At 31.4% G+C, this 24,575-nt stretch overlaps 1 protein-coding gene across 1 annotated transcript; it reads left to right on the top strand.

Moving 5' to 3' along the window:
* Positions 1–894: 894 nt before the first annotated feature.
* LOC126852120 (uncharacterized) lies at positions 895–22,764 on the top strand. The gene is made up of 4 exons (XM_050596606.1): positions 895–1,221; positions 11,824–11,950; positions 15,515–15,613; positions 21,342–22,764. Exons 1-4 carry the CDS (start codon positions 1,213–1,215, stop codon positions 21,365–21,367), a joined length of 261 nt encoding a protein of 86 aa, XP_050452563.1. The 5' UTR covers positions 895–1,212; the 3' UTR covers positions 21,368–22,764.
* Positions 22,765–24,575: the final 1,811 nt, after the last annotated feature.

Below are 24,575 nucleotides of genomic sequence, written 5' to 3'. Positions count from 1 at the left end.
CAACGATTAGAATTAATAGCGATAAATGATTAAGAGAACGTCATATTTTTAAACAATTTTGGAATTTCGGTGCATCTTTAATTTATGGCTTTAAAAATTTTAGGCATGGAGAGAGAGTTTAAATATTTGAGATAAAATTTGCATGCTAAGCATTGTTCTGTAACAGCAGCTGACGTCATAATATTGCACTCACGGAATACAGATCCGGATTCCGATCCGGAGCATGATGCGATAGGCATTGAGACGTAATGTTTAGAACATACATTAAGTAGCCGCATGCATTATCTTGGATCATAGAAGATTATGCCAGCTAATTTGTCCTCTTTATGACGAGCGGCAAGAAAGAGCTTTTTTTGTCGCAAAAAAGAGAGGAATCGTGATTCAGCCGACATTAATCACAATTTGCATTGTTATTTCATCTCTCGTTGCTTCTGCGAAATCACGGATGATTCTTTCATACATGCAATCTAATATTTATAACAAAATTGTAATTTCTTATTTCTATTACATCATTCGTCTATGTTACTTCGCTAAATTGCGTTACACGAGAAATCTTTTACTCGATTATTCGATTTCAAAGTACATTTCACAAATTTATATAGAAGAATATTTTCGTTGTGCCACTTTCAAAGCATCTTTGCTTCTTCGTGATTCATGCTTCAAAAATAAAATATCGAATCTTTCTGCTGTCTCGCCGCTTCCTATTCGTGATATCCCCGCGAGGCGAATGTTACCTTGACCATCACTCGCGCCCCTCGGAAGGGTAATGATTCGGGCGAGGGCGCAAGAAGAGGGGAACAGGGAGCTGGCCGCGGATGGCCTCCAACAGCGACATATAAGTCCCAGGAGCGGCCCCCACGTGGAGTCAAACGGTCCTCTACGTCAGCAGAGACGGACAGCACCTGTACGCCTCCGATCCGATCCGATTATTTAGGATTTACACCGTTACTTTTGGGGAACCTTTATTCTGCTCTAGACTCGCGAACAGTAGTAGGCGTTTCTTCCGGAGCCCCCTACCTTCCGCGACCATCATACCAAGAACGTACCCCCGCAAGACATAGGTAGTACACCACCGTGCGCTACTTCTAGGCTCTCGCCGTCTAACGAGAGTGCAACTGCAGTCGGCGGTCGACTTGTGTACGGTTCACGGGGAACGCGGAGAACGTGTTCGTTCCGTCTCGCGATAGTTTCGGCAAGATCCAAGAAAGAGAGATGAGAATCGTAAGTACAATGTGTCGGTGATACTTTATTCGCCCGCCTGTAGTACTTCATGAAAACGAAGATCAGACATTGGAAATTGAGAAAAGACCGAGAGATTTTTTTCGAATCAAAAGTTTTTTTGTTTCTTCCGGTGACACAAAATTGAAAGTGTTTTTTATTCTAAATTAGTGATTTTTTGTGAAAAATTCGATAGAGGATATATTAAAATTTTTCTAATTATGTAGATCTTTAATGAAAAAATAATATATTCAAAAATTTGTTATCTCGCATTGCTTGATGATTTTTCTTTTATTATCAGATCATCAATATTATACGTGGTTTATTTAATTATGTGTCATGTGTCTGAATTTCTCTTAATATCCTATGGATTACATTTTCACGGTATTATATTTCATCCTGATATATTTCTGCGACGAAAAATTTCGTACTGGACTTTCTGTTTGAAGCAAAAGCGAATTTAGTATTCCCATATCAAATTCAGATTCTATTTTAGCTTCATTGTCCGCGTCCATAGTATCATGTTTCAAATTAGAGAAAGGAGAACAAATAAGAATTTTATTTATATTGCTTCGAAATATAAAAGTATAAATATTTTCAAGTATCTCGATTCGACTTTCTACGTTCTTATTTACTGAACCTTGCGTTCGATCATAAAGTAAAACACGCTTTTCTACATCTGTCGGTACGTTTACAGCATCTGTTTGATAAATCTCGCAATTAAAATTAAGGAAGAAAACGAATTGCTCTGATTCGCGTCAATTAAGCAAAATTAAAATGTTAACGATGCGTTGTCGCGATCTCATCGTTGCCAGAATAACAGTGTTTCTATGTCACAATTATTTTAAATTTTGGGCTTTCTTAAATTAATTCCTAAAAGAAATAATAGCTAGGTAATTTTAATTAATTACTATAAGTGGCGATAATAAAGTTATTAAAAAACAGAAATTTTTAATTTTTAGGTAATTTTAATTATCTAAAAGAAGAAACTATATATATTTGTGTGTAAATCAATTTTTTTCTTTTATAAAAAACCATTTAAAACTCAATATCATCAACTATTCAGATTTATACTATGATGCTCTTCTTTTGGGTATTAATCATAAATTCCTAGATATATAAATTGATGAAAAAAATTAATTAGTGAATGATGCGGCGAATGAAATCTGCAAACATGTAATAGTTCATTCACGAGATTCTAGCCCGTGGCGAGACAGGTTTACGGCCTTGCCCCGGGCGGTCCGATCGTTTGTTGGTGAATTGACATATCCAACCGGCTTTAAATCGTTCACATATTATGTAACACGTAACAAGAGTGACGCGACTGTTAAAAAGATGCTTATTTGATGATATATCCCAAAGACAGTGATCTTTGTAGAGTCTAATTCAAGATATATACTTATATATGTATATACATGTTAGAAAGAGAGAAAGTGCAAAATTATGTCATCTATTGTACATGTATTGTTAATTTTTATTTATATATATATATATATATATATATATATATATATATATATTAGTGTACACATGAATATTATTGTGTCATGAAAAAAAATTTAATAATTGATCCAATTTGTGTTATTTGTTAACCATTTTGATTTTAATTATAACTTAAAATGATTTGTATTGACAATTCAAATTATGTTGCTTTGCGCGATTTTCCTATTTATAAAAATTTTCTATTAAAAATATATAAAATTTTATGAAGAAGATCAATAACGTAAAATAATATACAAACATCGATCGTTATTCCAATTTATTATGCTATGTATTTTAACATTCTTTGAAGTATTATATATGTTATACACATCATATCGATGAGATAACAAAAGAATAGAATTAATTAGAATTAAATTAGATAAACCTGATTTTAAATTTGCGAAAAGTGTAATAACTATCATTAGAAGTGCTATATTCTTATTGACATTAATTCTTAAATTATTCTTGAAAAATTATATATATACAATATAAAATCTCATCATATACTATATATTATATACAGTATATACAAATAGTGTGGAGGGTAATTAAAAATAAGTTAAAAATTATGCAATAAAATCAACTTGCATAACTATTTGATTTAATAAATGCTGGGTTGCTAGCACTTAAAAAACACCTTTGATTGAATTGGCATTGAATTGGTTTGAAGTCATGTGCAGTAATAATGTTTTTTAAATAAACAATATTTTTCAAGTATTATCTTTCCAAGTAAATTGCGAGAAAGTCGCAATTACCTAATAATCTAAACTAGTTATGGAAATTATTAATGAAAATTTCGTAACGACCAGGAATTCAGGTGTACCATAAACTGTAATTTTACAGACATTGAATTTATCCTATAATTCACATCAAACTATGCAACATTAATAGTATCTTAACGACTAATAATATTGTCTATTTGCAAAACATATTCTTTTTTGATTGCTATAATAAAATATTATTAATATTTTTGCAAAAATAATTTTTCTGCACTAATGCATTCAAAAACTTCATTTACATATGGAAATAAAATAAATTTATCACAAAAAATATTTATATTAAATTTTTAATATATGTTTTTTCTTCTCGCAATTTCTTTTGTATAATATATGTTTTTATTTGTTTAAATGTTTTTTTTCATTTTCCAAATTTTTAATGTCACATAAATTAGTATATATATTAGTAAATTTATATATATATATATATATATATATATATATATATATATATATTGTACAATAGTTCTCTCATAGATAAATAAATAATTTACATCAAATCAGGTTTATTATAGATATAGTCGGAATGGATTTAATGCAGGAATGGTATGCAGAAAGCCGCAATCGTATCATTTTCTTCGCGATTTCGCAAATAGTTGTTGACTTTACATAAAAATAATACAGTCTTGTCGTAACGTAATTGGAGTATGTATGTATGTTTCTATTCTATTTTATTAATTTTTCTTAAAATTCATTAAATTTTGCCAAAAAGTAGATTTTGATATTTTACATTATTTTCTTAGAAACTCTATTCGCTTTTTAATGTAATCAGAAAATTTATTATTTCAATTATTTTACAACATTTTTTTTATCTTTTTTGTGAATTTATTGGTACATTATCTATATTTTAGATAAAATCATTGCTGCTTTTAATTTATATTTTGATCGCAATCTTATGCGTGCGCGATTGCTTATTAATAAAATTTTATAAAGTTTTGTTATTTCTTTTATTATTTATATTAATAGCAGTAATTATTGACAAGGAAAAATAATAAACACTATTTTTTATAAACTAAAGAATAATGTCAATAAATTTACGTTGCATAAATCGTTCAAAATAATCGATTTATAAGAATTTAGAAGAATCGGTTTTAAAATACTTGATATTATCAAGAAATTATAGTTACGCTATCAAAATTTATTATTTTATAACTGCATTTGTATCCCCTTATTGGTGAATAATTTGTTTGCACTATTGCTCATAAATTAGATTGCATTAATCGACGAAACGCAACTCTTTTTGTAATAGCTGGCTTATTGCCAAGGCCGAAATTGTTGTAATACTAGCATAGAAATAAACGTGCTTCTTCTAGAATGAATTTTAGTGCGTAAACTTTCACTTGGCAACACTTTATATGATGTAGTGTAAAAATGATGCGCTTTTGTAACTCTCGCTTACCGTCTCACATACAAATGCAATCAGAAGAACATATCTGAATTAAATTTTGTTAATGGTATAACTTTATTATTTGAGGTAACTTTCATAGCACACTTTTAAATTCCGCACATATAAAACTGATTTTGACAGAAAGAACAATAATATATATTTTATATTACTTACATATACACACACACACACACAAATTATTCTTAGCTCATGTATCACTTGTTTAAGCTATATTTTGTAAATCGGTTTTGATTATAAGTAACTACCGTAAAATAATTTTATTACATGCAACAAATCAATTTTGCAAGAAAGAATATCTTTCAGTTCATGTAAGAAGGAAAGAAAGTGTCATTTATTTTCCTCACAGAAGAGATGTTGTCGAGATGCATTCGTCGTCCGTGACATGCAATTTTCTCCAACTATTTCAAGAATTGTAAATTAAACAATAGATTCTCATAGTTGCTTTCCAACTTTCTTCTTCCTTTTTTGGCCATTATGATTAAATGTTCACGAAATTTACGTAATAATTGCAAATGTTTTCCGTAATATTCAATATAGTTTTGTTTTGTCGTCGGTTTTTATGAGAGAGCGAAAATCGTCGATCATATGTCCGTGTTAAAAGAGAATTTCATGCGGGCATAGAAAATCGCATTCCCGTTGACCGACTGCAATATCGTTGGCGTGACAAATTTAATAGCGACACGTTAGGCAAGCACGTGAATACTAAACAGTCTATAATGTTACAAACCACATCTCAATATTCACAAACAAGATGATTTTCTTTTAAACTCAACATTCGTAGGCAAATTATAGTAGATTCCCGTGAACAGATGTCTCACAAACAGTGTAATCTTACATAAAACGATTATTATCTTTCGAATTGTTTCGAGATAAATAATGATAATTATACACAGCTGGCATCGCATAACAAAATCGAAAATTAAGTTTAAAAAACTGTAATAATTATGATATGTAACTGTTTAGTCTTGAAAATTAAATATAATTTCTCTTTCTGCGTGCTAACATTAACGTTTCGAGTCGAATTCTTGTACATTTCCTCGAAATAAATTACAGCGGTTTAAACTGGATTTAATTCAACCAGTGTGAAATTGTGGAAAATTACATATTTGTATTTTTACATTTTGTCATTAATTTTCAGACAAAGTGCAAATGCATTAAATAAAAACAATTGTTTGTATTTTTACTTAAAAATAAAAATTGCAATTTTAGTAAAAAATAATAATTATCTCATAATTTTATTATCTTTGATGCTTCTATTAAAATACATAGATAATATCTTAAATTTACAATATTTTATCTTATATGAAAGAATATGAAAGAACAAATAAATTATAATTTTTCAAACATATTAAGGAAACAAACATGTTTTTCTCATAATATTCATTACAACACAAATTAATATTATTGTGGCAAACATTTCACAAGCAGAAAAGAAATTTAACAAAACATTTATACATTCTGTTATGTGCATTTCGTTTACGTACAAAAGTAAAAAATACGAAAGATGTTTTATAATTTAAAAATTCTAAAATTTTCTTTTTACAAAATCTTTTTTTTTATCTATAATAAAAGAAAGCAATATATTGTACGAATTGTGTGAAACTTTTGAACTTTCTCTCTTTCTTTCTATTAAACTTTTAATTTCTGTTTAATTCGATTATCTTTTATATTATTAATTATGCATTATAGATAATTGATAATGTGCTCAATAATACAATTGCATATTAATTGCATATTAATTGCATATTAATATAAACTGTCAATTATATACAAAAAAAAGAGAATTATAGAAAAAGAAAGTGATTTCTAATTTCTGCAATTTCTGCAATGACAAATACATTAAAGAACTCGTTATTGCAGATTATTTTGTGGTCAACAATCGTTTTAAATTTTTGTCTATCAGTGCAATTTTTGCTTTCTATGTAGACGCAATCTAATTAGATCGATTAATATTGATGGTGTAAAAATTCGCTTACATAGACAGGAACAAGTCTAGTACGGTCTGTTTCACTCGATGCTAAACGCGAAAGTACATCTTTTAATGCGCGCGTATGTACAGTATATATGTGTTAGATGTATATATATGTATTAGACTACATAATCTCTAAGCTTCAGAGATCATTCAACTTTTCTTTTTGCAGATTGTTGATAATATTCATAGTATATATGTATATATATATATATATATATATATATATATATATATATATATATGTATTAGATCATATCTAATCATATCTAATTAATTATTTTTAAATCCAGATACAAATCTATCGATTCCCGATAGTCTTGTTCTACAATCCTTAAATGTGTTTATAAGGGCTGTATCGTGTTCCCATGTGTTTCCTTGCCAATATATATAAAACTCCTCCTTCCCTTGTTTCAATTCAATAAAATTAATTATTATTAGTTCACGGAGCTCTTTTTTTCATTGCAACGAAAAAGACCCCGATAGATCGAGAGGTATTTAGCTGTCACGGGCAACATCTACACTCGTTCCTTAGAATAAACAAAGACAAACTCACTCTCAGCATGCACACGACATATATACTGGATTAGTTACATCTACCCCCTGTCTATTCCCAATGACCAGCGACTCAAAGTAATGAAAAAAAGAAACGGCGTTATTTGCTTATCGATTGCGATTCAAGAAAGAGTTATCAATCCGAATATGAATCCCTATGAAGAAGAGTAAAATTAAGTCTATTATGCCTCTAGTATATGGTTTGCAGAATTTTTATTCCAAGAAAAATTTTTATTTCTACAGAAAAAGCGTATTTAAAGATCTATAATTGAATAATTGACATATTAATGTTATATAAATAAATTAATAAGTCATTAACGTGTGATAACTTGATATATCAAAATAATTTCAATTTTAATTGATTGATCTGATTGATTTCAAGATAGACTCAAAAAACTTGTATGCAACAGAAAATTTATTAAATTATTATTGTTCTTATAGTATGGAAAGAATTTTCAGATAGAAAATAATCCCTGACAAAAATTACGAATTTTAATAATAATTAAGACTTTTTAAATTTTTCGCGCAATACACGAGAATATAATAAATTAATATATCCTACAAAATCTTTGTAACATGTCATATATATGACACGCGCTCCGATGTCTTTAAAAAAAAATCATTTCTAATCCCATAAATATCACGACAACGAGATGTGTGTGCACGCTTTGTGAGTTATTATATCATAGATGATGAATATTCATTGATGTGTCATACGACGGATCGCCGAGACAAAACAATGCAATGAAATATCGCCCGCGTAATGAAACCGCGCCGCTGTCCGCCCGCATTGCTCTGACACGCCGCGTTTTTTTTTTCCCCCCTTAGGAACGTGGGTAACGAACGCACGGGTGAAATCTTTGGAACGGAGAACAATCGATGCGCGTGATTGCACCCATCGATTGCATGCGATCGATCGGTTGCGCGCGATATCGATTCTCGCGACCGTAAAACAAATTACCAAGCGGAGCGGTGTTTTCGCGCGCGCACGAAATAAGCCGCCACGGTTTTTCCTCACAATCATCCGCACATTCGCGGAGATATCTGGCCGACATAATCTCGCCGGTCACAGTCTTACGCACATGTGTGCCGCACTTTGTAGGCGACCTCGTGGAAACGAAGGCGATGATGCCACCGATGGCGAGCAACGGCATGGCTCTTTCTAAATTATACATATATGAATTATATTATGTTTCTTGGGTTCACGCGCCGTTTTCTTCCTGGATATTATTGTATTGTCATCGAATTTCCGCTTGACTGGTTAGTGTGTCGCAATCGCGAGTCTAATCTTTTCTATTCTCTTTCAAGATATTCCATCTCACTGTCTTGAAAAATCATTTCGATGCGCGAAAATAAAAGTGCGCTTCGCCTTCACCTTGCTTGCACGTTGTGCGAAGAGATAAAACTACGGCAATAATAAATGCTGCATCGAAGTTGCTCATAATTTCACACAATCAAGATCTTTTATCGCTCTCGTTATTTCATGCCTTGATTTTTATATTTCGTTTTGTTATCGTGTGACGATATTAACGATTACGTACTGAAATGGCACGAAAAGTTTGCGAGAAAGATTTAATCATTAAAATTAAATTGTTTGAAAAAAAAAATTAGAGTTATAATGAATGGATGTAATTAACTATATAAATTGTCGCAATGTGTTTCTTTGTCTAATTCACTTTCGCATAAAAATAAGAGGCAAAATGCCTTATATACAGACTTATTTTTGACAATTTCGAAATAATTTTAATGACATCTTACACATTTATTATGTCTAATCTTTCTAGCGTGCTTTGTCAATCTCTCTCTGTTTAACGATACGACTTCTACGTGGCTACTCCGTTTCCGTAGGTCGCGAGACCAATGCTGTTGTATGTCTAACGAAATGAATTATGTTTCAGACATGCAACCGCACACGATAAGAATCACAAACAAGAAAGCGTGCCTCTCGCTCTGCGAGAAAAAAAAATCGTAAACGATGGAACGCACATTTATGCTCTTTTAATGAATGTTATTAATTAAAAGCACTGTCAATCTGCCGTCCTATAACCGAATCTGCATTAATATGTCTTTGCGCTCCGAACTTTCATTCCATCATTACGAGGCTTTCAATCTGTCAATTATGCTCCGAGGCAACATTATTGCATTACGCTTATATGATAATATAAATCCTTAAATACATTAAAATTATCGAGTGTAAAATGAGCCGCGGCATATATTTCTAGAAAATAGATAATAAATCGTGACCACATGTCTCGCCGCTACTTTTCTATCATAATTTTCTATCATAATTAAATGGATACAGATCGTCGCTATACGTCTAAAAAAATATCGTTGCAGTTATGTTCAGACTTCTGGAGCCGATTTCTCAGATTAAAATCTGGAAATCTGAAAGTTATAACATAATAGGAATTGTCGGTCTCGAGATTTCGTTTGAACATTAAATGCAAAACGTGTCTATTTGCATACATGATCAATATATAATAAACTTATGATTGAGAAGCATTTCACGTACACACTCACGATATTTGAATTTTAAAGATAAGCGCATCGAGCGCATTCGCCTTGACATTGCGCAGGTAAGAGAAAATCGCGCGCAAAAAAAAAGCGGAAAGTGGCCGTGGCGGCGGCTCACCTTGCCTTTGATATAGAAATCTCGCAGACAAACTAACTCTCTGGCAGGAAACTGGTATTGCACTTCGTTCCGACGATTGAGATAACCTTTATCCGCGATTACTCCAAGAACCAGCTTCGTAATTACGTCCGAGGGACGGTGTCCTTCGACGCGTTTGACGATGCCTCGAGTGTCGTCAAGAGGTTCATAAATCGGCTGTAATAATTTCATCAGGCTTTACGTAAGAAGAACGATCTCGAGGGAGAAAGAAATTAGGCCTGAAGATCCCATTTCTAAAGTTCCACCTTTCTCAACTTTGCGCAATAATTACGAAATTCATGTCGCGATAACGGATTTTTGAAGCGAATTGGTTTGCATCATGCCAATCTAACTGATCTTTGTAACTTTCTTCAGTAACTTAATGGCAGGATTTTTTTTTACGGCGCCTACAGACTATTGCAAAAGATAAAGATAAAACATGAAATAGTTATAACGTCTAAAATTGATAAATCAGGAATAATAAAGATTATTGCTATTAAAAGCAAAATTATTATTAATAAAAAGTGAATAAAATCTAAATGAGCTTTACAGTTTAACATAAATTTAAAAACTTTATCAAAATCTAATCTCTTTTTTTTTTCGTCATTTGCATATCAAACCGTTTACGACAAAATAAAAATATTGAGAAGTACATATATCTATTTGTAAATGTTCCATGAAATATTCTTGCTCTTAGAGAGAAGTAACGTTATAGAGTCGTAAATTTCTTTAGCTTGTGGTGAAAATTACATATTAGAAACGTGGTTAGCGACCGATCAGTCGTAAAAATTGTCACGCACTTTCATCACGGACGATATGACTTTCAAAGATCAGAGAGGCCGTCAGATTGTAGGGAAAGGGATATAATTCTCCGATGTCCGTCTACGTATGTACAACGCGTAGTTTTCAACGCACGATTATGCACAACATTTTTATTGACTCTTAAAGCTATCTCGATAATTTAAAGCCTATACTTGGTATCATTATGCAGATAGTGTCATTATTTAGCATCTGACAGATCTATCTGGGACTTTGGTGTAAAATACCGACAATTATCATAATAACGTTCATTTTTTGGACAGTTGTAATGCGGATAAAATTATTCTTGCGGTGATTTGATCATTTGCTCATTTGCGTTACGAGGAGCAAGTTTCGTCAAACAGCTGTTGCTACATGAGAATCCAAGTGATTAGAGACTACGCGAAAATACTTTGTTATATTTAATAGCCGATAATTTATATATGTGAAATGCGTGCAGTAAATTCTTAGCTTCTTACATCTATCTTTCATTTTAATCTATGTAAATCACCGCACGTTCTCTGAATGTGTGAATGCTCATTGAGCAAGATTCATTCTCAATTAAGCGTCCTATCGTGTATTTGCAAAGAAACATTTTTGCAAACAAAGTTGCGCCACTTTATAATATAGTAATATAGTTCAAAAGTATAAAATTAAACATCTGAGATCTGTTTTTTTTTCTTTAGCCCAAAAATTACATTTCTTTTTTGCCACAATTTTCACAATATGTTTTACAATTTATAAATTAAGACTCTTGTATTTTAGAGCTTGCCATAAATAACCATCTCCTTTATCACAGATATACTATTCTATTTATGAATATTTCTTAGTTTACAAAGTTAATATAAAAAAAATCTAATTTTATATTTATCGGGAAATGCACTCTTGAAAATTAATATAATCATTAGAAAGTATTCCTTGTATCTAAATGAGAAATAAGAATTTATGAACAAACTTTTACTTGCAGATAATTCTAGTCACATTTGTCATGGCTATTCTGATGGGAGTTTCGACGCAGAATTTTAGACATTTCTTCGCAGGATTTAATCCTTATATCCAGTCCGCAGTAATGAGAGATCCGAGATCGAATAGAGGTAAGTTATTTAAAAAATAACAACAATATGACGATAACTAATCATATTATTGATAAGCATTTTATTAACATAAGGCTTTAATTTATATTAACATGAGAGACTTTTATATTATAATTTAATATTAATATATTATAATTATCTTCTAAAATTATTGCTGAATAAATCATCGTTAATGTTTTATTACGATATAAAGTTATAAGTTGTCAAAATACAAAAGATATCTTTTCTGATTTTCTGAGATAACCTTTGCCCTTTTATAACTGCAGCTACTTCAATTTGCATGATTCAAAGATGATTTGTGGCTATATTATTACTGGGAATGCACGCTGGCTACAAAACAATTATGCTTTCCTTTTTTATTTGTACGCTATTATTAGACTTCACAAAGTGCTCGTTGAGGTTTACGATGTGCTTCGGAAGCCTTCGTTTCTCCTTGTATATTTTCTATGTTATCAGGAAGCTGAAAATCGTGCAATTACGATAATCTGTTATTGTTTTCTTCTATTTGCATACGTCGTCAATAAACGGCCTCATTTCATTTGCGAAATAAAGATAGATAGTTTGACACTGCCCCCTTAGAATTCCATAATCATTGGAAAGTTCTTCCTCAATACAAAATATTTCTTGAAAACAAATTCTCCTTTACTAGATTATCGAAAGACGAAGTAAAACATAATTATAATTACTGTTTCATATATTTTTGCATTAATTTAAAAAGTCTTAGCACACACATTACGTTATATTTATACTAAAATCTAATAACTAAAAATTAAAATTATTCAACAATATATACTTCAGTATATAAATTTGTAATAAAAATCTTATTTACTATAATTACTATAGTTATTTAGTATAATTTACATAGAATTATTTTTTCTTATTTCTCTTCAATTCATATAAATGCATGCTCAGTTTATTTTTAGAATTAAAATAGTTAAAATATGATAATATATACGATTAAAATAAATAAAAAATTAAAAGTTTAAAATTATTGTAATCTTGAACATTAATTTAACAGGTTTAATAATTTTAATTAGAAACTTGGTAGATAAAGTTAAGAAAAAATTATACGGTAATATTTTTGAGGATTACTTGTTAAAACTCTCATTACTTGTACCGCGTTTATTTATATAACATTTTGTACAAGACAATCTAATAATGATTGCTTTTGTGATGGTTATATTTGCTCGGTCGTAAAGATCCAAGATATAAAAGGAATGCTCTTGGTAAAGTGCACTGTCATATAATCAAACGATTGATTGCAATAGAGAAGAACGAGATCGAATTGGATTGTAGAGTTTCGCAGTTAATGCAGAACTTATATCTTGCTTAGACTGTATGGAACTTTTACCGGAACAGAGTTTTAACGGAGCAAGAGACTAACTAGAAATTTACTTGTACAGGTGTGCGCGTGTAACGGAAGGAAAGGCTAATGTTTATGTATCGTGAGCATCGTAAATTATGGTAAAATTTTTATAATGTAGAGCATCGACCCCTTAGTTTCTGTCAATTATACTCTTGTATTGGATATAATTGACAATTAGTAGCTGATAATATTTTTATAGAAAATATTGATGTGAATTTTATAACATATTATAAAATATAATTCATAAAAATAGAATTTGATTTACGCTAAAAATTTTTCTGATATAATCAATCTACAATTATAAACATATAATTTAACATGATGTTTTAAAAATATTGCAATTTCACGATGAAGTTGCATTCTTATAAGGTTGATTGAATTAATACATGTTATTTAAACGATGCATAAATACTGGTATTGCAAGAACAGAATATTCGATTCTTGCTGTAGTTTTTGCGTAGTTTCACCGTAATTATGCGTATAATAGCATCGGAATAAGTGTCAAGTTCAAATTCAAGTATGATAAATAATGTGGCATACTACATGTCTGACGAAATACTGGACAGTAAGTAAAGTAGCGTAAGTCTAAGTCATATAAATCACAATTCAAATCAGCCAACGCAAGTGCTAACGTTCGCGATAGAAATCCTAATAGAACATATTATTTTACTGTTTCTATCTAACCTGAGATATTTCATGTCTCCTTATTTAGCTCATGCATTTTAAAGTGTAGTTAAAAACGGATAAAAATTTTGAAATGTGCAAATTATATCGCACTTTATAAACGATTAACGCTTCCGAACATTTATCTTGTGTTCATAACTCTCATTATATCGAGGCTACTGCTGACAAGGAGTCTGCGATCATCGGGATAACATCAGAAGTCTACATCAGTCAAATAAATTGTCCGTTTTCCTACTGCTACATATTCGTAACGATTACTCATTGAAGGCGCGGTTAGCTCGTGTATTTTATTACTACATCATCATAAATAGTAGATAAGAAAAACTGATGTTTGTTAGGTTTGTTATCCACACATTACAATCGCTAAAATAATTAATTTAATAAATTTAAATATATCTAGATAAAGATAATATCTCCCTATATATATATATATATATATATATATATATATATATATATATATATACACTTGATTAATGTAATACACGAAGAGAACAACTTCCTGATATTAGAAAGGATTTTCACTATTTCTATGTAGACAAATTCAACTTTCTTTTAATGCACCAGGTAACAATTTAATACCAGCACCATGTTTTTGGTGCTATTATTAAATTCGCTTTATTGAAATTAAATGCGCTTTATTGAATAATATAAGATGCACGATAAATAGAAGCAATTTGAAATTCATTTACAAGATTTCTTTTAAAGCAGTTGTTTTTTAAATGTTGATAGAACTATTATATGCCATTTATTTTTATTAAAATAATAGCTTCCGTCAGTTTTCGAAAGTATTAAATGAGTAAAATAATTAACACAAGCATATTATAATAATTACCGATGAATATTATGATATTAAGATGTATATATATATATATATATATATATATATATATATATATATATATATATGCAATTGTATTTATATATAATAAATAATATTTTATAATTATTTATTTCTAACAGTGTATATAAAAAAAGATATTTCTATTTTGTGAATAGAAGATTTTTAATTAAGCTTTTGTGACGTTAATTGAATTGCTCTCGATATTTAATGTGATAATGATACTATTTATTTTCTGTTCTGTAACCAATCAATGACCGTAAAACTAATAATAATCTTTGTAATTGATCCGAGAATTCAATCAATCTTGTCAAACAGTTTTGATAAGAATCTAATAGATCCTATATATCATTATCTATTATATATCTATCCATATATGTAGAAGTATCGTTCAATATTTTATTATAAATTGTTGGTTAAAGATATATATTATTAAAACAATGATTAAGATTTTTTAAGTAAAAATTATGCTGAGAATATCATGTATTTTTTTCTTATATAATTCAATATTGCCCTAAAACCTTAAAAACGTATCCATTGGCAGAAAATGCAATAGTGAAATAAAACTTAAATTTTTGGTATCATAACGAACAATCATTTGAACGATCACGGCTTCTACGAAAAAATCAAGATTGTGAGAATATGTTTAACGCGTATTATTTTCTTTCCATAGGTCCAATACTATTTCCACCTGGGCCAGCACCAAACTCAGGTGACACCAGTGGTGTCATTGTGGGCGCGAGCGGATACGGATTCGTGCCACCCACCGCAGGTAATTCGTTCACCAGATTCTGAGAATCAAAAGATATTTGGAGGGGCATTAAAAAAAAAAAGATACGAGAAAGTTGAAAGGGATCGGTGCTGGGATACGAATCGGCGAGCCTTCATTTGACCAATCCCTGCATGTAAGATAATTTAAAGAGCCGTCGAAGCGAAAGGATAATAGAATAAAAGGAAAAAAGGAGAGAGAGTATCTCTCATCACGTAATGCCTTGTCCGCCTCTCTGCACCCAACTTATATATATAAGCACTATTTATTTTTGTCATCTATAAAATAAGTAGATGATATCCCCACAATCCTCCCCCGCACTTTAATCCTATTTTAATTTTTTCTTAAGGTTATCGTGCATGTGCAACACTATAATTATTGTTTTACGAACCGTTCGAAAAGTCACATAAAGCATATTAATTTTCCAAAGCAATGATATCACGATAATGAAATATCTATGTTATACTATGAAATTAATATAAAGAATTTTAATTCAATTATATGTAAGTTTGTCGCGAAAAAAATGCGATGTGTATAATCATAATAATATTGCTGATTTATTAACATCGCCGAATTTAAAACCTTATCATTGATAATGAAATTTAATTGCGATATTAAATTGTGCAAATAAGATATTGCATTTTAATATTTCACAATTAAACGTAATATATCATCGCCCTTATGCTAAAACAGCCAATATGCAAATTTGTATAGTTCTGAGTTACTGCAATTTGAAAATTTAATTAGCTCCTAAAAATTAGATTCTCATTTTTGTAATTCCTTCAAATTATTTAAGCACTATACATAATGCTTAATAATGTTACATTGATATTACGTAGCATTGATTTTTAAGTAAATATTACACATTGATGATTGTGGATCAGAACATTTGCGCATTTGCGTGGTTTTAGCATAAGAACGACGATATTAAAACAAACGGTTTTTCTTTATAAAAGAATTGCGCGACTGTTCGAACAATCTTTATAGTTGTTAAGGATATTATAATATACGAATGCACTGTAACTTAATAAAAAAAGAAGCTAGCAAATAATCGTCGCAAAGCTGACGTATACGCATAGTAATCGTTGTACAAATTTCGATCTCTTCCTATGTTATGTAACAACAAAAAAATGACTTATTAAAAAATTAAAATTATGTAATTTCGACACCATCGTGTCGAATACATACGATTGAGTTCACATCGGCAAACCGCAGAAATTATTTTCCCATTACCTTTATCATTATGTTTTCGCGAAGGTCGATTTTCTTACTTCCCCCTCTGATCCTTGACAAGTACGTCATTTTGCGAGTGTGCTAATGATATCCCATCGTTCAGTGTTCAAGAATAATAATCAGTTCTTCTCCTTTCACAATCTCGAGAAACTGTACGTAGGGATAGCATTACAATTGCGAGCATGCTAAGCTTTAACTTTCAACGTCTCGTTCGCCACTTCTATGATTCTCATTGAATTAGAATTAGACAATTGCGATTTCGGGATCGGAAACCGCGACAGCGAGACGTGATACTAATATGTGGTACGCGGGTTCTTTAGTTCGCTCTCTAGTAATGCGCACCGTAGCATATCCCCGTCAACATGCCGGAAATGCACACTAGCAGATAGATGACATAATATGAATCGCAGGTAAGTCTATAGATATATATTTTTTCTTATATTATGGATTTCATAAATGTTCAATAAACGTTTCAAAAAACGCTGACATTGTCTATAATTACATGACGATGAGCGTAAATTATTTTTTTTTTTTTAGTAATAAAAACTTTTGCTAGATCTTTATCTTATCAATCTTGTCAGAACTATCTCCAATGAACCATTTACCGTCATCCGTTTGCTTGAAACGGAGAAACAAAGTAAGATTAGCTTCAAATATATTCACGAATATATTGGATTCAAGCCCAACCGTATTATAGAATCATGGAACATACACACATAGGTTTTCTTACGCAATCGGCTCCTCAATTTCCGCGACGTAATATATAGGCAGCATGTTTCTTCCGGTAATTTAAGCGTACTCGCGGCTTTCATTTTTTCGCGCCGTCCTTCGCACCTGCTCTCGGCCGTTATCGAAATAGACTCATCAACGGGCATAACGAGAGGCATCATAAGAGGAAGGAAGAGAAAGAAAAACGATTGCTATGAGAGAAAAGGAGCGTGAGGTGGAACTTTGTACTTCCTTCTTCCGCGAACACAGCTGGATACCGGTTTTCTCGCGCGATGAATCTTCAGCCTTGGAATACACTTTGAGCGTTCGCGCGACGGTTCAGTGAAAGCGATTTCGAGTCTACGTGGCCTCGTGTGTGGCTTAAACCCGTTTTGCGCGTAACCTTCCTTAAGTTACTCCATTGCGCGTAACAGATGTTACGAGGTCGACAAGGATAGCGACAAGATTACTTTTTTGGCCAGCGAGACGTCATACTATATGCTGGTGGAAAGACAGAGACCGAAAAGCGAAGATCAATGCTCCCTTAGTCTCGTCTTTGACCCGACCGAATCAGACTTGACGGTCAAGTTCGATCAATTTATTTTATCATCCGTGCGAATCATGTTTCTTTTCGTTTAATTTTAAGTAAAGGCATATTAATTATGATATCAGATAAGAAACGCAATTTTTTGATCATATTTTGATTTAACTAAATTTTTATTTTAACAAACGAAAGTTGACAGATAGTATAAAGCGTATCTTACCGATTGGAGAAATTATATAATGTTTTATGCTGTATCTCATTCAAGCATTTCGCCAACAAATGTTTATCGAATAATAAAATGATTGCAAAAGCCCACTGATTCAATACTATATTAATAATCATAAAAATAATATGTTTCTCCCTGCGGCGAGCGACAGATGTTACAACGTTTTCGAAAAGAACGGCGGAGGCGACGATTTTAGTTACGGATTTTAGTTACCGGCTGTCTTGTGGAAAGATCAATGTTATTCGGTAATGCCAGGTAGTCAAATTCGTAATTATCGATCGATGAAAGGAGTGAGAACTCTCTTTCGATTGAGTAATATGTGCGTCTGCGAAATTCAATGCAAAAAACGCAGAAAGAACGTAACCGCGTAATGCGTGGGCATGTTGTTGCAATCGGCTCGACGCAATCAAACTTTATTCCCATAAGCCAATGTATATATCCGTTGGTAAATAATTGCCCAATTTCACGAGGACTCGTTGTGATTTGACAAAGAACAAAGATTCATAAATTATTACTTTTACTGAATATATTTCCCTTTTTGTTTTAAATATTTATTTCTTGCGCGGCATTAAATGAGAAAACTTATCAACTGAATATAATGTAATGTTATATGATGTGAACAGGTTTGTATAAAAGTTAAAAAGCATCGCTAACGGTATATTAAATCTCGCGTACGACGCAAAAGAAGTGAAGGCGAAGCAAATAGATTCTTCTGGATGGAGAAACGCGAGCCGGATATCGAGGGAAGAGACCTATATCTCGCATTTTATAACACTTTGTACTCGTTAATACACGCAACTCGACGCGAGAGAGAAATCTTAGCAATCGGGTCATGATTAATGTCGTAACGCATTAAGGGCGAGAAACGTTAAGCTTGAAAGACTTGAGGTTGTAGTTAGGGTAGCAGCTTTATCGGGACAATTTTGAAGATTAACCAGCCCGTTAGCAGATAACGAGTGTAAAGTATAATTTAATTCTCTGACAGGAGAAATAAAGCGTAAATGAGAACCGTTGAAACACGTACTAATCGAGTTGATAAAACCGAAGAAGCGGAGCGGGATTGATGCAATTCGCGCGCGAGCAACTTCCGTTCATGAATAATTTCTGCAATCATTTTAAAACTCGAGAGATATATCGCGTTAAAAAGTAGCGCGTGAGAAAATCCCTGTCTATCTTTGCCAATTACGTATAGTCTTATCTCATGCCGACAACGGAGCCACTCTGTAAATTTTGCGCGGTAACGTTCTAGATCAAACGACCATTCGTTTCCTTAATAGTCATTAAACCCGACGATCTGCATTTAATTACGAAACACGCAAAAACTGTTGACCCCTCCGGACGCCCTTGACGAAAATTTATCTGGGGTTGAAAGGAGGAGGGCGCGTAAAAAACGAATTTTCTCCAAAACTCGTCGTCGGTATTCCCTGTGGGAACAAACTCTCGTAACTTAACGATATCTCTGTTAAATACTTTTTCACGGGACATTAATTTAGAACTTGGATGAAAAGACGTCGCACGACTGCGTAAAAAAATTTTATAGCGACTCGATATAAAAGCAATGGTTTAGTACATCTGATCAAACAGTTGTAAATAACAGTTGTTATAAAAATTGTAAATATTATATTGGTCATGCAAAACAAACTATTTATTTTAAGAAGCGCAAGTTATTTACGAGATATTTATCACTTTACTATAAATTATATTTATTATTGAGAAATATATTCAGTATTGAATAAATTAATTGCATTTTATAAAGCATTGCAATTTTTAAAGAACAAATATTTCTGGATAATAAATGTTATATTAAATCTTAATACACACAAATAAAAGTTACAAATCATGCGTCTAACGTTTAATACATAAAATTGTGTAATTTGCATAACGTTATACAATTTTCATATAAAATCAATGACAATTTCTAAATATTGGTAATACGTCGGGATAGCAAAATATGCGCTTTCATCGCGCAATTTATTTTTAAGCCGGATTCGCAATTTATCGACCATTATTTCTGGATACTATCATTCGTTGTTGAGACGTTTAAATTGACTTTAATCAGAATTGGCAAACTCTTTTCGCTCCTTTAATGGCTTCCATTCGAATCCCTCGTTCGTTTCACGATCGACTTTATTAGCGACGCTACGTACGATCTTGCTAATGCACACGTGTGCATTATGTGAGAAAGTGAGAAAGAGTTGAGAGAGAGCATCAGGGGATCGGAAAAGCGAGCACCTACTAATCAAAGGATAGAAACGAAAGGGATAGGGTCAGCGCTGCCATGGCGAGACAAGGTGACAAGGGCCTTATAATTAGTAGCTTTGAAGTGATATCACCCCTTACTACTCATTACTGACATTCAAATGTCCTGGGTATTAGTACTCCGAACAAGGCTTTTGGCGACAGCAATCATAGATGGAAATCACACCGTTGAATGATTCTCGCACTGATAAATTTAAGAACTCTTAACGATAGCGAATAGTCGCGCGAATATCGAAAGACAAAAGAAATGAGAAAAATGTCAGAGAAAAAAAAGAGAAAAAGAGATTAGAATTTGATTGCGCAAGGAAAATCGAGAAAATTTAAAAGCGATTTTACCGCGATGATGACGAAGAATCTGACGGAATTGTAAGCGTCTCGAGCGCGAAAGTGCAAGTTGGAAAAGTTAATTTCTTCCTTGTTTTCTTGCAGTTTTGCAAACGAAACAATGAAGAAAAAAAGGACAGATCAGAAAAGTTTCTTTGAATCTATATGTTTCTCGTGTAGCTTAAAGATGATCTGCAAATTTTTTAATATATGATAAGCGATAATTTTATATAAGCGCGATAAATTTACAAGAAATAAATTTTGACTATAAATATTTTCAACAAGTTATTTTTGAAATATCTTTCGATAATGAAACAACGCGGTAACAATGATGATGCGACCATTTGATTATTTTGATATCAAATATAATTTTGATTTCATTCTAATCCAAATGCTTAAAAATGATCAAGAATCAAATTTTCATTTATGTGTTGCAGGTTACTTCACTTATTTCTACTACTAAACATCGAACAACATCAAAAAGATGACAACTTAAAGATCAAGATTTCGAACATTACGACTCGCAGATTCTAGTTGAAAAAATTGTGGTAAATTTTTGTAGATCAATATTACGCGACCATTGAAAGAAGGATAAGACAAGTCTAAGATAATATTTGAACAATTGCTTTTTTATTCATTCGAAGCGTGAGAATATCTATCTTCCGTTAATTTTGCTAGATTGCGTAAAATTCTCAAGATAAAAAAAACTATTAGTGCAATAATAATAAATAGAATAATGTAATTGTGTTAAGATAAAAAAATTTAGAAAAAAAAATAGTTCCTTATCGAAACATAATGAATAAATTTGCAAAATTTAATCCAAAAAATGAAAATTTTACGAAAGAGCATAATAAATGAAATCTATATTTTCTTATCTCTTCAATCAAAGATTATTTAAAATCATCTATTATCAACGGCAATAATATTGAAATTGATATTATGCTTTCTACTTGATCTTGATGCCGCAATAATCCCGTATACGGCTACGAGAACGTCCATTATCTACATATAATGAGGTCTAGGAAAGTCGTATTTTATGGTACATTATATTACGGGTACTCGCGCCTTTGCGTGGCAGTAACGTTAAGGCGTGTACAATTAATAGCGACAGAAAGCATTGTGTACGACAGTGTGCAATCCTAGAACAAAGCGAGCGAGACTGAGTTGCGATCCGCTCCGGTATTACGTCAAGATATCCGCTTATAAAAACGAGATCGGTAAATATGAACGGGTCCGCGCTCCGTTGAATTTATAAAATCGTTAAAACCGGTGGTATGTTTTGCCAACTGGTAAGTTATTTATTGCGACTGCAATGGCGATTTAATTAAGTATAGATAGCCTTTTTCGCGAGTAAATAGCCGTAATATGATCCCATGATCGATCGGTGTTTAAAATGTTATCGCCGTGCAATACGATACAGTTTGACAAGTAATACGTAACGTTATATGTAAATATGCTATATATTACGATACAGAATAAGAGAGAAATGGACAGAAGCCGTGAATCTATCTCAATGAAGGTGTGTTACCAATGCTTTCGTTTTCTAAATCTAAACGCAATTTTTTCTGAACGCGAGATACGTTCTATGTTACGCTTATCGCGTTCGGCTTCTCGGTTAATTTAATCCGTATTTCCTATTTTTAATCACTCGGTGCACGCTAGCAAAAAAATATGTAAATTCAGTTTTATTGATCCATAATGGCCGAAAATGTACAGATTCTAGATATAATTAATTCGCATTTACAAATTTTTGTAGACAAATGAACATGGCCGATCTTAGAAGATTTTGATAAGAATTTTTCTAAGAAACATGTAAATATTATGTAATCTGTATGAATGGAATAAAAAAGTGGCTACATATATATTTGTCTTATTATATATCCTTTTTATCATAATTAAAAATTTTGCATCTTGTAACATAAATTAGAATACAAAACTGAATTTATGTATATTTCTTTTCTCTTTACTAAAATTTGTTAAAAGTTTGTCAATTGCAATAAATTTTTATTGCAGATAAGTATTAATAATTAATTGTTTTACGACACTTTGTCTGCGCAGAAAGAATCTAGATATTCCGAAACAGCAGTGAGAACCTTTCAGTTTCTCAAGCAGATCTCGTCCAGGAATGAAATTTGCCAATAAAATGATAAACACGACAGACAGCCCTCTTATCCGCGACGAAATCTGTGGTGCACGACGCTCGCACGACGACGATAATTACACTATCGGGCGCTGTATTACTCGCGCTCGCGTGTGTTGGTAATTACGAAAGTTTCTTGCACTATTTAAACGCGCTCGGAATATTCAAACACGTATACCTTCAACTATACGTAGACTCTCACTCGATCTTTGCGGACGGAGAAACTATGTCTTATAATATATAACGAAAGTCTCGTGTCTAGTCTACTCTCTATGTCGTGCATTAATAACTTGAGAAAAGCACGAATATTAATCTTACGCAGTTACAAGCAAAATGAATATAAAGGAAGATAGAAATAAACGGAATTACTTATATACTTCACAATCAAATTTTAAATAAATTGTCAACTAAAAATAATTATCCACGGAACATAACGGTCTAAGAATAATTTGTGCTGTATGATTATTTGCAATCTGATATCTCGAGATTGCAAAACAGGCAGTTTTAAATATTCAAATTTTAGATTCTTTTGAAATATAAACGTTTCATTATCATTATAAAAGTTTAAAAAATTTTTATTTAGATAAATCCATAAGACTTTCTATCTATGATCTTCCAATAGCTTCAAGACTAATTTTGTTTTAATTGTAATATAATTTTAATAGAGTACAAATTAGATTAACAATATTATTTATACTGATAATAATTAATTATTTAATACTAAAGATAACAATTATTGAAGAATGTAATTAAAAATATTTTGCATTGTATTATTTTTCGATTTAAACACATATATCTACTTAGCGTATCACGTTCAACGTATCATGTAGTTACTTAATAAGCGTATTTTCACGCATGATTTGCTAATTAGTCCTAAGTGAAAACATTTCAGAGCAAATGAGGTAAGATATTTGCGTGGAATAATCGCATAGGAACCGCGTAAGATAATTATAAAATATAATATAAAAATACTACTAATTATTTATACAACTCTGATTTTCGTACAAAAACAGTATTTACAATTGATTTAAAAAATTACGATACATCGTCGCTCTCTCGTAAAACCGGTAGAATTTTTCATTTAAAGTTCGTGAGATTCATCATGGCATTACGACATTGCGCCTGGGATTTGATTGCATGATACGTGTAAGGTATATCGTATATCCGCGCAAAAAGATAAGGATCCGGCGGAGATCTACTGACAATGAGAGCTTCATTCTGAAGCTAACTAACTGTAGCCATGTGTTAGGCAGCTCAAAGAAGATTTGAAAGTATGTAGAAAATATTAATATACTATTTGACTCATTGTATAACAAAAATCACGGCCAATTCTAAATGGAAAAAGATTAATTTTACGAGTAAAAAAATATTTTATGAAAATAACTGTTTCATTAATTACATCAAATATAAAAATTACACATTTCAGCTAGAAAAATGCAGTCAATATGATAGTGCTTAACATCGTAAAATAAAAAAATTTTAATTAAGATTTCTAGAGGATTAATATTCAGGATAATAATTATTTTATCTA

This window comes from Cataglyphis hispanica, chromosome 9 (assembly GCF_021464435.1).
Source record: "Cataglyphis hispanica isolate Lineage 1 chromosome 9, ULB_Chis1_1.0, whole genome shotgun sequence".
Lineage (NCBI taxonomy): Eukaryota > Metazoa > Arthropoda > Insecta > Hymenoptera > Formicidae > Cataglyphis > Cataglyphis hispanica.
Note: the sequence above shows the minus strand (reverse complement) of the source record. Positions and strands in the feature narration are given on the sequence as shown.